The following is a 13,474-nucleotide window of genomic DNA, read 5'->3' as shown; positions in this document are numbered from 1 at the left end:
TTCCCCACCAACCGTGACCGACCTGCTAAGGTTGGGGCCTGTGCTTCATTCCTGGCCTCCTCATGCGGCAGAGTCCTGTTTGTTCTACTCCAGATCATACTGTGTGCTCCCTCTTCCCGCCACTGGGGCGGGCAGGTCCCTGCCTGGCCTCCCCACTTCCATTTCCTCCAGCGCTTCCTCTCATTCAGTCTCCACATAGCTGGCAGAGGAATCTTCTTAAAAACCCAATCACAGGAATATTATTCAGCCCTAAAAAGGAAGAAAGCCAGGCACAGTGGCAAGTACCTGTAGGCTGAGCTATTAGGGAGGCTGAGGCAGGAGGATCACTTAAGTCCAGGAGTTTGAGGCTGTAATACGCTATGATTGTGCCTGTAAGCAGCCATTGCACTCCAGCCTATGTGACACATCCAGACCCATCTCTTAAAAAAATAAAGAAAAGAAATCCTGATACATGCTGCAGAATGGATGAGCCTTGAAAATTGAAAACGTGCTGAATGAACGAAGCCAGGCACAAAAGAACAAATACTGTATGATTTCACTCCTATTAGGTCCTCAGAGTAGTCAAAATCATAGAAACAGAAAGTGGAATGGTGGTTATCAGGGGCTGGGAGGGGGGAATGGGGAATTTAATGGGTATAGTTTCACTTTGGCATGATGAAAAGGTTTCTGAGATGGTTTTGGTGATGGTTGCACAACAGTGCGAATGCACTTAGTGCTATTGTACCTTTAAGAGTAGTTAAAATGGTAAATGCTGTCATGTGTTATTTTACCATTAAAGAAAATCACAACCTGCTTGTAAGAAAATTACATCCCTGCTTAACACATTAAATGGTTTCACTTTGTGATTGCAATAAAGTCCCATCCTTGCCCCTTTACCCCAGATGGGTGGCCTTGGGCAAAAAACCTGTCTGTGCCCAACTGCCTCATCTATAAACTGGGGGTAATGAAGGGAGGTCAGTGAGGGCGATTATAAAGTTTGAGTTCACACACCAGTGCTTGACGCGCTACACACGAGGGTTTGCAGTGTAGTTCAAACCCCACGTGGGCTGGCGCTGCCTCTGCCTGGTGCTGGCCCTAAATCTTTTGCAAGGCCCACTCTTCATCTTTCAGCTCAATGACACTGCCTGAAGGAAGTTTTCCCGGGCTGCCCAGACCAAGGCCTCCTCCTCCCTCTCTCTCTCGGATTTCCTCCTTTCTTTACTTTGCACAAGAGCGTAAGTCCTGCGAAGGCAGGGCTGAACCTGTTCCCTCTGGGGACCCCAGAGTGCGGCAAGGTCCCTGACACGAAGGAGTAATTAGTAATATGCGATGTCCACATGGGCACTGTGGTCGGTTCGGGGCCGATGCGGCCAACTCCTAGGCGGACCACTCGGGCCTCATCCCTCCCAGGGCTGCGGGGGTGAGCCGCTCCTCTGGGCGTGGGTGACGCTGCCGCACCACTTTGCCCAGGCCTCCTAGGCTGGGACTCCTCTTCTGACCCGCCGCCCTGACCCACAGGCCACGGCATGACAAGGGCAGCCTCCCAGGTAGGGCCGCAGTCACTAAGCCTGAGGAGGCTCGCCCACCTAAGAGCGCGGCCGAACACGTGGGCCTCCAGACGTCGGCCCGGAAGCCACCAGCCGGGCAGAAAGCTGCCCAGCTGCCCGCAGCTTCCCCCAGGCCCACGTGCAGTCTAGCGCAAGCCGCGGCGCACATGCACTTCCGGCAGCAGTGCACCATGGGACTTGCAGTTCGCCGACAAAGGATGCGTCCCGGGCGTGGCGGCCGCGCTGCATGTTGGGAGCTATAGGCCCCGCGTGGCATGCTGGGGGCGCTAGGCGCTGAAGGGAGATGAAGTCCCCCTGGGCTCGCTACGTCCGGCGCCCTACAGGTTCCGGGGGACATTCTCCCCGTACTGTAAGAGAAGCTGGTCCCGGAACCGCCCTTTGCCTTTACTGGGCGACCTCCTGACTTAACGGGACAATGGCTTCCCCCCGGCGTCATTGGCTAAGCGACCCGTTGCGTCACTCGGAGGCGCCCCCGTGCGTCGCCGCGCCCGAGTCCCAGAGGCTTCTGGGTAGCGGTTTACCCCCGCCCCCTGCGTCGGCGTCTTCCTTTCCCTCCCTGACGCCGCTGAGGTCGCACGCGTGAGGCTTGTCCGCCGCCGAGTGAGTGGGGCGGCCGGGCCGCGGGGGCCGGGGCTGTGGAGCTGGGAACGGTCCGCGGGGCGGGTGGCCTCGCTGGGTCGGGGGCGTCCGGGGTGAGCCTCGCGCGGCCTCGCTCGGCCGGCGCGGCGGCCCCGGGGTCGGGAGGCCGCCGGGGTAACGCCGCCGCCGCGCGCTCTCCGCCCGCCTCAGGATGCGCTACGTCGCTTCCTACCTGCTGGCTGCCCTCGGGGGCAACCCCTCCCCCGGCGCCAAGGACATCAAGAAAATCCTGGACAGCGTCGGCATCGAGGCGGACGACGACCGGCTCAACAAGGTAGCTGCCCCCGCGGGCCCGGGGTCTCACGCGGGCGGCCTCGCTGCTGCCTGATCCGGTTTTCCGCCGGGGCAGCGCAGTTAACGTGCTGCAGAGTTTGGGAAGCGGCCTGTGCCCGTCCGGGTGGTGCTTTCGTGGGTGGCCAAGTAAGCAGACGGGAGCAGGAGGCAAAGCCCTGAGCAGCGTAATCCAGAAGTTTAACGCAGGCGGGTTGTAGAACATAAGAAAAGGCAAAGTCTATTTTAATTCCAGTTTATTTCGTGCAACTTGTTTGAAAGAACTTTTTTTTTTTTTTTGGAGACGGGCTGGCTCTGTCTGCCAGGCCAGAGTGCAGTGGCGTCATCACATCTCACTGCGGCCTCAAACTCCTGGGCTCAGGCGATCCTCCTGCCTCAGCCTCCCGAGTAGCAGGGATTACAAGGCCTATGCCACCACGCCGGCTAATTTTTTGTTGTTAGATATGGGGTCAAGCTATGTTGCCCAGGCTGGGCACTAAAATGTTGTTTCGGTGCCTGGTCAGCGTAAGCAACAAAGTATTTTATTTTTTTCTCAGTATTGTGTTTTAGAATTCTAGTGTCTGGTTTGCACTTACAGCATGTATCAGCTGAAAAGAGTCACATGGGGCTAGTGGTTGTCTGTTGGCTTAAAAGCTCAGCGTTTTTCCATGTACTACCCTATCCTAACTCTAGAAGACAGGGTCAAGGCCAGGGATGCAACTGCATATCTCCGGTAACTGCTGGCTGTGGTTGTGTATTGTAGGTCATCAGTGAGCTGAATGGAAAAAACATCGAAGATGTCATTGCCCAGGGTGAGTTTATCTGGAGAGGATCATTTTCATGGTCCATCCTAATCCCTGCTGGCCCCCTGTGGCCTGCCAGGGTTCGCTTGTGGACTAGAGCACCCTAGAAGCCTCAGCCAAAGAGTGAGCAGGGCTTCCGCTAGCTCATGTCACGGATGCTTCTAGACATTAGTAGGAGTAGGGCAGCAGGGGGGCCTGCACTGGGCCTGCTGGTGGCCCTCCCTCTGGGGCCTGACTGCTCCTGGGCCTGAGTCCTTTCCCCCAGGATTTCTCTGAAACTTGGCGTCTGGACGACTGGGCTTTCGTCAACAACTCTCACCACCTTCTTTCCGGGAAGGGGCGGGACTCAGGCTGCCAGGGATGGCCACAGGCCTCTGCCCCCTTCGCTGGGCAGATGGTTTTCTGTTGACATCAGGCTGGAGCTGATGGGACTTGTTTGGAAGTTGAGCTGTTTGGGACGGCTGCTCCTGTCCCTGTGCACGTGACCTGGCAAGGCCAGCTCCGCAGACAGCCCATTGCATGAGCTCATCACTGTGGCCAAAGATCTGGGTGCTGGGGCAGCAGACTGGTTCCCTGCCCAGTCAGAGCCATGTTTGTGTCCACGTATCTCCAGGGTGAGGGGGCAGAACTCCTAGGAGGCAAATTCTAGATAGAAAAAGTGCCTTGGTTGGACAGGGTAGGGGAATAGAGAAGTGTCAGGCAGTGAATGTCAAGCAGTCTCTGGGTGTGGCGGGGTGGGGAGTGACTCCTGCGTTCTGGAAGAAGAGGGGAGCTTTGACACTGGCACTGTATTATGGGGCCCTGATATGTTTGGTTCACTGTGCCGTGCCTGGTGCAGTCTGGTTTCCCCAGGTCTCTAAAGCCTTGAGGAGCAACTTTCCAGACTGGGCACCTGCTCTACTCTCACTCACTGCCCCTCTCCTTGTGTAGGCATTGGCAAGCTTGCCAGCGTGCCTGCCGGTGGGGCTGTGGCCGTCTCTGCCGCCCCAGGTGCTGCAGCTCCTGCTGCTGGTTCTGCCCCCGCTGCAGGTGAGTGGAGGCCTGTGAACGGCAGGCTGCTGAAGGGGCCTGAGGCTCAGACCAGGTCCCCACTGCGGGTGTCCACCGGGAGTCTGGCCCTGGCAGCCGGGCTGTGGGCTGTGCTCACCACGCTCTCTGCTCTTCCACAGCAGAGGAAAAGAAAGACGAGAAGAAGGAGGAGTCTGAAGAATCAGATGATGACATGGGATTTGGCCTATTTGATTAAATTCCTGCTCCCCTGCAAATAAAGCCTTTTTGTGTATCCTCGAGTGTCACGAGAGCATTTGTCAGAGTCTGGCCTCTGCTGCTGCCACAGCCCAGGTGCATCACAGGGGCAGGTGGGGGCTGCAAGGTGGGTGGGGAAGAGGTCTGTGCCAAGTGAGCACGAATCAGGGAGTCTGGTCATCACAGCTGCCTGCGGCCACTTCCTTGGACCTTGAGCAGTTTCCTGGGTTTAGGGGACACCCAGGAAAACTTTCTTCAAAAATGTGGACGGCAGAAAAGCTGACATGAAGTGGAGTGTCTGGGTGATGTGCAGGGCTCTGCTGCGAGGGTCTTGGAGCCTGGCCAAGGCCAGGGCTGGTGGCCTCTGGGTTTTGCAGATGGAGGCAGGCCCCGAGCCTAGCTTGGGGATTGGGGTGTGTTCCTGGGTTTTTCTGCAGTGCTCGCAGCTCCATTTTAATGCCCTGAGCTATGTGGGCACTCACTTCTGGGGCCTGTTTTCCCTGCTGTCCACGAGCCAGCCCCTTGTTGGGCAGATGTGGCTGGGGCTGGTGGGCCCTGGGTGGCCTGCCACGGCTGTACAGGCTCCGGCCCGGAATGCGGAACTGAGGGCAGAGGCTGCCTCCACCTGTGCTCGCGGATGCAGGCCCCCCCAGGAGATGCCCTGCCTCTCCCTCCCTCTGCTCAGCATCCTGTCAGCTGGCTGTGGGCTGTGCCAGGCCCGCTGGGAGCTGGGGGCACCATGGTGGCCTGCTTTCGTTGTGGGGAGATGGTAGATGAGACTGCACTGAACAGCCAGGGCGGCTCCAGGCCGACTTCAGGCCGGAGGCAAGGCCTGGAGTGGGCAGAGGCCTTGGAGGAAAGTGCTCGTGGGGTGTGGGGGAGAGGCTGGGAGCCATGCAGGCCTGAGATGGGGGCTTCTGGACTGTTTTTAAGTCTGGGTGGGGCATAGTGGCTCACACCTGTAATCCTAGCACTTTTGGAGGTTGAGGCAGGAAGATCGCTTGAGGCCAGGAGTTCAAGACCAGCCTGAGTGAGAGCAAGATTAGCCCTCAGCCAGAGATCGGCTGGGTGCGGTGGCACCTGTAGTTAGGGGGATCACTTGAGCCCAGAAAGCCCAGAAGTTTGAGGTTGCAGTGAGCTACGGTGATGCCACTGCACTCTAGCCCGGGTGACAGAGGGAGACCCTGTCTCAAATAAATAATAAAAGGCCTCTGGCTGTCCACAGGAGCAGAGACCAGGGTGGAAGGAAAGCCAGGTGAGGTGTGGAAGAGGCTGGAGCCAGGGTGTGTGTGTTGGGGGGCGGTCGCTGGGGGTGGGGGAGGAGAGAAAGAGAAGACCAAGGCAGGGGCCCCAGCTATGCGTGCAGTGAGCAGTGTGCACGCAGCGCTGGGGTGACGGCGGGGCTGTGAACACCCCCAGCTTGGGGAGGGGCCCTCAGGAGTGGACCCAGGCTTTGGGGTGCAGAGCTCACAATTCCAGGCCGAGACAGGCCTGACACTGCGGGGGAGGGGAGGACTTCTCACTGGACTGCCCCGTGGCCTTCGTGCTTATGGGGGAGGCCCAGCCCCCGCCAGGATTCTGGGAAGGACAGCCTTGTTCCTGGCACCCCAGCCTCCCAGGGGCCTGGAGGGAGGACTGTGTACCCAAAACAGCTGTGGAAATGGGGGCAGAGGTTTCTTTGCACTGGGGCAGCCACCAGCCAAGACACAACCGTCCCTCACATGGGGGGAGGGCCTGCCCCCTGGCCCTCCCTCACATGGGGGGAGGGCCTGCCCCCTGGCCCTCCCTCGACCTCTCCTTGGGGCGGGTTGTGTGAGGACCTTCTTGAGTCGCTGGCTTCCACCTCAGTGGTCCCCTGGACTTCCCAGGATGGCCTGGGGGGGTCTGCCCCATCCCTGCTGTACAGCGCCCGAGTCTGGTCACCAGGGGCCTCCTCACACCCCAATCACACCAATCCAGCTGCACCCTCCATGCTGCCCAGCCCTCCCTCCCTGCTCCCCAGTGAATTTGCTGCGCTGTACCTGCATCCAGAGCATTTGGGGGTGTCCCACGGACATGAGAAGGAGTCTAAGTCAAATTCAGTCACATCACCCGCCTCCACCCTCTCCCACTGGCCTGGCCCCAGCTCCTCTCCCCTCGGTCCCCCACCCTGGGGACTCGCATGTGCTGTTGGCTGCCTGGGCAGCCCTGTGACCTTGGCAGAGCTCAGTTCAGCGGCACCTCCCCAGGGAAGCCCCCCAGAATCTCTGCGGTGCCCACACACTCGGTTGCCTCCTCTCGCTCCTTTTGAGCTAGTGTAGACAATGCCGACTGGTCCCCAGCAGGGCAGGTCTGGGTTGACCTTCCTCCACTCTGTGGGGTGGCTGGGAGCAGGGGTGAGGACTGGAAAGCGTGACCCCAGGAGGCCCTGTCCTGGGGAGGTCCTGCCCTGACTTCTGGGACTGAGCCTGGGTGGGGGACAGCCCCATGCCCTAGACCCTTTGCAGCCCTCACACCAGCTGGGGCCAGAGCTGAGCTCCCACCTGGGGAGCAAGTGTTCCTGGGGAGACAGGTGCACGCTGCCTCCCACCACCCCAACCTGGGCAGGCCCCTTGTTTGGGGGTGCAGGGAGGTGCAGGGCTAGAGCCTGGATCCAAGCCAAGCCTGGCCTGCTCCACAGTAGGCGAAAAATGCGGAAAAGGGGAGGAGGGTGACATCACCCGAGGGCGCTCCACCTCTCGGGGCAATTAGCGGGGGCGGGGCGGCCCGAGTCGACCCAGACAGACCCCGCACCCCGAGGGGCCAGGGCCCGACCCAGCGACAGACCCAGTTGACAGGCGGAGGTACCCAAGGGCTGCGGGGTGGGAGCGGGCCGACGCCGGACGTCAGGGCGTGGGTCGGTGGACCTGGCGTCCCCCGGGGAAGGGTTTGTGTGACTCGCATCGGCCTTGGTGTTTACAGAGTCCGCAGGCGAACCAGTGGGGGTGGCGGCCCGAGACCGAGTGGCTGTTGTGGGGTCCTGATGGGCGCTGTCGCCGTGTACCTGCCCCGGCCAGGCCCTCCGTACCCGCGGGTGCGCGGGCAGAGCCCGGAGGGAGGGCCGGCGGCTGCCCCTCGCGGGCGCCCCGGTCAGTACGAGGCGCCCCAGGCTCCGGGCTGGGCTCGGCCCTCCGCACCCGGCCCCGCGTGCCCCGCCGCCCACCGTCGCGGGGCGGCAGGTGTCGCGTTCCCCGGGCGGGAGGGGCGGGCAGGAGGGGGCCGGGGAGGGGACCGGGGGGGCGGGGCCCCAAGGGCGCGGCCGTTCCCCGAGCGCCCCGATTGGTCCTCGCGGGCCGGCCCGGCCCCGCCCCGTCGCTCGCCCCACACTAAAGGCGCCGCCTCCGCCGCCGCCCGCGCAGTGTCTCCGCCCAGCCGGCGGCGACTCGGAGCTAGACCCGCAGCAGGACCGGCCGCTCGCGGAGCCGGAGCCCGGCGCGGCCGCGATGTTCCCCCGGGAGACGACGTGGAACATCTCGTTCGCGGGCTGCGGCTTCCTCGGCGTGTACCACATCGGCGTGGCCTCCTGCCTGCGCGAGCACGCGCCCTTCCTGGTGGCCAACGCCACGCACATCTACGGCGCCTCGGCCGGGGCGCTCACGGCCACGGCGCTGGTCACCGGGGCCTGCCTGGGTGAGCGGGCCGGGGCTCCAGGCGAGTGCGGTGGGCGCCGTGGGGAGGGTCTCCCCTGCCCCCGACTCCGGCCGAGGGTGCGGCGCGCCGGCCGGGGGGCGGGACCAGGTTTGTTTTGCTCCGACGGGGCCCGGGGATTGGGGTCGGCCCGGCGCGCTGCAGAGGCCGCGGCTGCCGCCCAGGGCCCGCCTCTTGGGCGCAGAGGTTGCGGGGCGGGCAGGTGCGGCTGAAGCTGTTTCATTGGAAAGCGAAAGTCGCTCCTGGGCGGGACCGTGAGAGTCGGAGGAGGGACCTAAGCCGCTCCTGTCGCCCTGGACGTCCGACCCGGTGCCAGCGGTCACTGTGTCCTGGGGCTCCGCGTCCCAGGCGGCCATCCCAGGGGCCCTGGTATGGGGGTGGCCTCCGAGAGGCGCCTGGGCACCGTGGCCTAGTCCCTCCCGAGGGTCCCTGGAGGAGGGCCTGGCTCCCCAGCTGTGGGCCACCATTTTGCCCACGTCATGGGGCAGGGAGCGTCTGGGCCCTGCAGCTGGAGCGCCCGGGTCTGCGCGTGCTGGGCTGGGCTTCTCCCCTCACACACCCCCAGCTGCCACGTGGGAGAGACGGTTACAGCACACAGAGCACTTGCGGCATCCTGGGAGCTGCTGCCCAGCCCTCAGCCCGCCAGGGCAACAGAGGCGCCCTGCTCAGCAGGAGCCTGTCCAGGGTTCACCCCTGCCCCCTGCCCATGACCTTTGTTCTGGGTGGGGGTGGAAGGATCACGGCTCTGTCAGGACCTGGGGGGTGCACGTCTCTGACTCAGCCCCCTTCCCTCACAGAGGCCCTGGCCAGTGCCTCTTGCCACCTGCTGGCCTCAGGACATACCCAGGTCCCTGGGGCCTGAGTAGAAGGCACTGCTCTCACGGTGCCTCCCCCAGCCCACTCCCAGCAAGGCTCCTTCTCAAGTGGGCTCGGGCAGCTGGAGCACCCGAGTTGGCAGGTGTTGGCTGAGGAGAGGCCCTGGCCCCACACTGCCCCCCCCCGGACCAGGGTGGTGGTCCCGGAGGAGGGCGTGGTCCTTAGCTCCTCTCCTGGGCGCCCTGACCCCTCCTGGGGAATGGCTCTGCTCTGGTGTTGTCCTGGGCAGCACCCCTGGGTCCGCAAGAGGAGTGTGGGGGGAGCTGGCTCTTGGCTGCAGTGGGACCCAGGCGTGCCATTGTGCCTTCCCAGGTGGTGGCCCCCACTACTTCCAGCTCAGTGCTCCCAACTCTGCGACCCCTGGGCTGGGCTGGGCTTTGTGGATGTGGCCCCCTGGATCTCGCCAAGTGGGTGAAGGCTGAGGCCAGTCAGGGTTGAGCCCCTGCCTACCCCCTCCTCGGCTGGATGCCATGCCAGGCCTGGTGACTCATGGGGACAGGCAGTTGGGAAATACAGGGCAGAGGGCAGGTCCTGGTCCCAGTTGGCCAGCCCCTGCTGTCTGCTACTCCAGAGGTTGTGGCCTGCCTCTCTTTCCCCAGGGACAGGTGGCAAATCTCAACTGTGGGCCGGGCCCCGTCGTGGGCTCTGGGAGCACTCTGGGTTCAAGGGAGGGGCCACAGGTCTGCGTGCCGTGGGACCCTGGGTGTGGAGCCACGGAGGGAAGGTGGGTTGCTGAGCCAGGAGTGCTGCCCTCTGAGCTTGCCCCTGCCATTCCAGGGGAGTCTGGTGCCAACATCATTGAGGTGTCTAAGGAGGCCCGGAAGCGGTTCCTGGGCCCCCTGCACCCCTCCTTCAACCTGGTGAAGACCATCCGGGGCTGCCTGCTGAAGACCCTGCCTGCTGACAGCCACGAGCGTGCCAGCGGGCGCCTGGGCATCTCCCTGACCCGCGTCTCGGACGGTGAGAATGTCATTATATCCCACTTCAGCTCCAAGGATGAGCTCATCCAGGTGAGGCCTGGTGGGGCCAGTGGGGGTGCAGTGTGAACCCCAAGCCCCTGCTCACCACCTCCCTCTCTGTCCCTGCCCCGAAGGCCAATGTCTGCAGCACCTTCATCCCTGTGTACTGTGGCCTCATCCCTCCCTCCCTCCAGGGGGTGGTGAGTATTCCTGTCTGGGCTGTGGGATGAGGGGGCAAAGGAGGAGGCCATCAGAGCCCCGTCCCCTACCCCTCACCATGCCACCGCCTGTTGCCTCACTTCCCCGTTACTCAAGAGGCAGGCCAGCCCTTGGAGATGCACACTTCCTGTGGCCGTCCACCCCCCAGCCCCACCGTCTGGCGGTCTGCCCAGTGTCCAGGCTGGCCTGTGGCCAGTGCCAGTGGGGAAAGGGCTCGAATGAATTAGCCACCGGGCAGGGCCCTCGTGGGCTCAGTGGGGTGGCCCGCACGCCCTGCAGGCCCCTGATCATGTGACCCTGTGTCTGTGTCGTGCTGAAGCGCTATGTGGACGGCGGCATTTCGGACAACTTGCCACTCTATGAGCTGAAGAACACCATCACGGTGTCCCCCTTCTCGGGCGAGAGTGACATTTGCCCGCAGGACAGCTCTACCAATATCCACGAGCTCCGGGTCACCAACACCAGCATCCAGTTCAACCTACGCAACCTCTACCGCCTCTCCAAGGCCCTCTTCCCACCCGAGCCCATGGTGAGCCGGCGCCCGTGCGACTGGCCTGCATAGCGTCTCCCTGAGCTCCAGGGGAGAAAGCTGCCCCTCTGACTTCTCCCAAGCGCACGGGGGTGGGGCGGGTTGGTGACATGTGCAACCTCTTCCACTGAGCTGTGGCTTGCACAGCCTCCCTAGGGGCAGTCTGCCCAGCCTCCCTTCAGCCTGGATCTTGTTCTGGATCCAACATAGGTTGGTGGGGGTTGTGCTCGGGAGTGGAGGGGCTGTCGCAGGGAGGCCAGGGACTCTAAGGGCATGTCTGGCCCCCTCTGCTCCGATGTATCCACCCCCCACCACAGGTGCTGCGGGAGATGTGCAAGCAGGGCTACAGGGACGGCCTGCGCTTCCTGCGGCGGAACGGTGCGTCCGGCTGTGGCTGGCCAGCTGGGTGGGCCAGGCCCACCCTGCAGTCCTGCCCTGTTCAGGCGGCAGGGGCTATGGCCACACTGATCTCCTATCCCTTTGCCCTCCTACCTCCACCCAGGCCTCCTGAACCAGCCCAACCCCTTGCTGGCACTGCCCCCCGCCCACCCCCGTGCCCCTGAGGACAAGGCCGAGGAAGGGGACGCACAGAGGGCCCAAGTGGAGAGTCACCTGCAGCCGCCTGGGGAAGATCACATCCTGGAGCACCTGCCCGCCCGGCTGAATGAGGGTGCACACCAGGGGAAGGGGCAGAGCGGGGAGGGGGAGACCCTGGGAGAAGCCGAGGCCAGAGTGGTCTTGGGGTCCTCAGCCAGCTGCCAACCTCCCATCTGTGACCCACCGCAGCTCTGCTGGAGGCCTGCGTGGAGCCCAAGGACCTGCTGACCACGCTCTCCAACATGCTGCCCGTGCGTCTGGCCACAGCCATGATGGTGCCCTACACTTTGCCTCTGGAGAGCGCCGTGTCCTTCACCATCCGGTGTGCGCCGCGGGGGTCAGGAGAGGGGTGTTGGGGACTGAGCTTCGGGATTGTCCACTAGTGGTGGCCACTCGGGGAAGGCGGGGGCGCAGATGCCGCGTCAGGGCGGCGGGTGGGCGCAGGGCCTGGCCGTAGCCCTGAGGCTGTGCCCTTCGCCCCCTCGGCAGCTTGCTGGAGTGGCTGCCCGACGTTCCCGAGGACATCCGGTGGGTGAAGGAGCAGACCGGCAGCATCTGCCAGTACCTGGTCATGCGCGCCAAGAGGAAGCTGCGCAGCCGCCTGTCCGCCAGGTGAGCCCGCGCGCCTGCCCTGCCCCCCGCCGGCGGCTCGCGCCCGCCCCACTGAAGCCCTCTCTCCCGCGGTCCCGCCCCTCCCTCCCGCAGCCTGGCGGAGCAGGCGGAGCTGCGCCGCGCCCAGTCGCTGCCCTCGGTGCCGCTGTCCTGCGCCGCCTGCAGAGAGGTGCTGCCCAGCTGGATGCGCAACAACCTCTCGCTGGGGGACGCGCTGACCAAGTGGGAGGAGTGCCAGCGCCAGCTGCTGCTGGGTCTCTTCTGCACCAACGTGACCTTCCCCCCGGATGCCCTGCGCATGCGCGCGCCCGCCGGCCCCGCCCCCGCGGACCCCGCGCCCGGGCCGGGCCTGCCCCCCTGCTGAGCCGCTCCGCCGAGGCCCGGCCCCGGGATCCGCGGGCTGAGCACCCGGCCCCGCAACCTTCCTGCCCTGTGAGTCGGGCGGGGACTGGCCGAGACCCGATCCCAGCCCTCTCCCCGCGCTCTGGGAGTGGGGAGATGGCCCCTCGCCGCTGCCAAGAGGGGGCTTTGCCTCGAGCCTGCGCAGCCACTCACTCGCAGCGGGGGTGGGGGCTCGGAGTACCTTCCCCTCGGCCACCGAGGCCTCACCTGTGCCTTAACCTGCCAGTGCAGCGCTAGTCCTGAGAACTCTGCACCTGCTCCTCCCTCCCCATTTTTCACGTTTTGCTGAAGACTGTGTGTCAAGATTTATTTATTTTCGCCAAAGCAGATGTAATAAATGCCACAGCTCGGGCTCTGCCTACTTCACTTGCGCGTGACTCCGCGCCCCCCACCCCCAGGCATGGCAGACGGGCTGCCCCCTACCCCCAGCTGACCAGGGTCTCCACAGCTGCAGGACAGGTTCCCGCCCACCCTCCAGCTAGGACCACACGCCCCTCACTCTGTCCTGAGGCCCCTGGCTGACCTTTGGGCACAGCTTTGTGAGAACCAATGGAAATATTTGGGACCAAGATCCTTGCTAAATAAAAACTAAAATGTTTGCAAAAGGTGGGGTCTGCACGCCCGCTCCACAGTGATATGGCTGGGGCGTGAAGCTGCTTTTGGGGTTGGATGGCTGCGGAGGGTGAGGTTCCTGGAGCTGAAGGCCAGGGTCCTGGGAATGCTGGGCCCCTGCTCCACCTTGGGCGTTTGGGCCAAAGCCCTGCGTTCCTCTGCCATCGTTGCAAGGCTCTGCGGCCAGGTGCACGTGCCTCCTTGTGCCGCTGGCCCCACATACCGTCTCCTGCCAGTATATAGGAGGGGTCTACAATATCGAGGCAGGTCCTAGCTGAAGGGCGCTCAACCTTGCTCTGGAAGAGACATGGTTCCCAGAAAGCATGCTCTGTGGGGAGTGGGGCGGAGGCCGAGAGAATAAGGCCAGCCCCCCGATAACCAAAAAGGACCCATGGTGAGGGGTGCGGGCGCAGGCTTGGCTGGCTACCCAGATCTCTCAGCCCTGTCAGGCCCAGCCCCCACCCGCCCCTCCCAGAAGGCGTGGGGCAGCTGTGGCGG

General features: G+C 63.6%; 2 protein-coding genes across 2 annotated transcripts; both read left to right on the top strand.

The window, feature by feature from the left end:
• Positions 1-2,068: 2,068 nt before the first annotated feature.
• Positions 2,069-4,544, top strand: RPLP2 (ribosomal protein, large, P2). Its single transcript, XM_012651971.1, has 5 exons — positions 2,069-2,147; positions 2,337-2,460; positions 3,220-3,268; positions 4,190-4,288; positions 4,429-4,544. The coding sequence occupies exons 2-5, from the start codon at positions 2,338-2,340 to the stop codon at positions 4,503-4,505; spliced, it is 348 nt and encodes a 115-aa protein (XP_012507425.1). The 5' UTR covers positions 2,069-2,147; position 2,337; the 3' UTR covers positions 4,506-4,544.
• Positions 4,545-7,848: 3,304 nt separating this feature from the next.
• On the top strand, positions 7,849-12,887 carry PNPLA2 (patatin-like phospholipase domain containing 2). Its single transcript, XM_012651970.1, has 9 exons — positions 7,849-8,152; positions 9,824-10,056; positions 10,140-10,205; positions 10,544-10,753; positions 11,071-11,131; positions 11,256-11,423; positions 11,540-11,672; positions 11,840-11,962; positions 12,056-12,887. Exons 1-9 carry the CDS (start codon positions 7,966-7,968, stop codon positions 12,324-12,326), a joined length of 1,452 nt encoding a protein of 483 aa, XP_012507424.1. The 5' UTR covers positions 7,849-7,965; the 3' UTR covers positions 12,327-12,887.
• Positions 12,888-13,474: the final 587 nt, after the last annotated feature.

Source organism: Propithecus coquereli, unplaced genomic scaffold, assembly GCF_000956105.1.
Source record: "Propithecus coquereli isolate 6110/MARCELLA unplaced genomic scaffold, Pcoq_1.0 Scaffold377, whole genome shotgun sequence".
Taxonomy (NCBI): domain Eukaryota; kingdom Metazoa; phylum Chordata; class Mammalia; order Primates; family Indriidae; genus Propithecus; species Propithecus coquereli.
The sequence above is the reverse complement of the archived record's forward strand: the minus strand, read 5'-3'. Positions and strand labels throughout refer to the sequence as shown.

Coding starts and splice junctions, on each gene's coding strand:
- RPLP2 (XM_012651971.1), top strand. CDS start 2,338: ATGCGCTACGTCGCTTCCTACCTGCTGGCTGCCCTCGGGGGCAACCCC. Junction 2,461..3,219: donor ACGACGACCGGCTCAACAAG/GTAGCTGCCCCC, acceptor TGTGTATTGTAG/GTCATCAGTGAGCTGAATGG. Junction 3,269..4,189: donor CGAAGATGTCATTGCCCAGG/GTGAGTTTATCT, acceptor CTCCTTGTGTAG/GCATTGGCAAGCTTGCCAGC.
- PNPLA2 (XM_012651970.1), top strand. CDS start 7,966: ATGTTCCCCCGGGAGACGACGTGGAACATCTCGTTCGCGGGCTGCGGC. Junction 11,424..11,539: donor GCCCGCCCGGCTGAATGAGG/GTGCACACCAGG, acceptor GACCCACCGCAG/CTCTGCTGGAGGCCTGCGTG. Junction 11,673..11,839: donor GCCGTGTCCTTCACCATCCG/GTGTGCGCCGCG, acceptor CCCCCTCGGCAG/CTTGCTGGAGTGGCTGCCCG.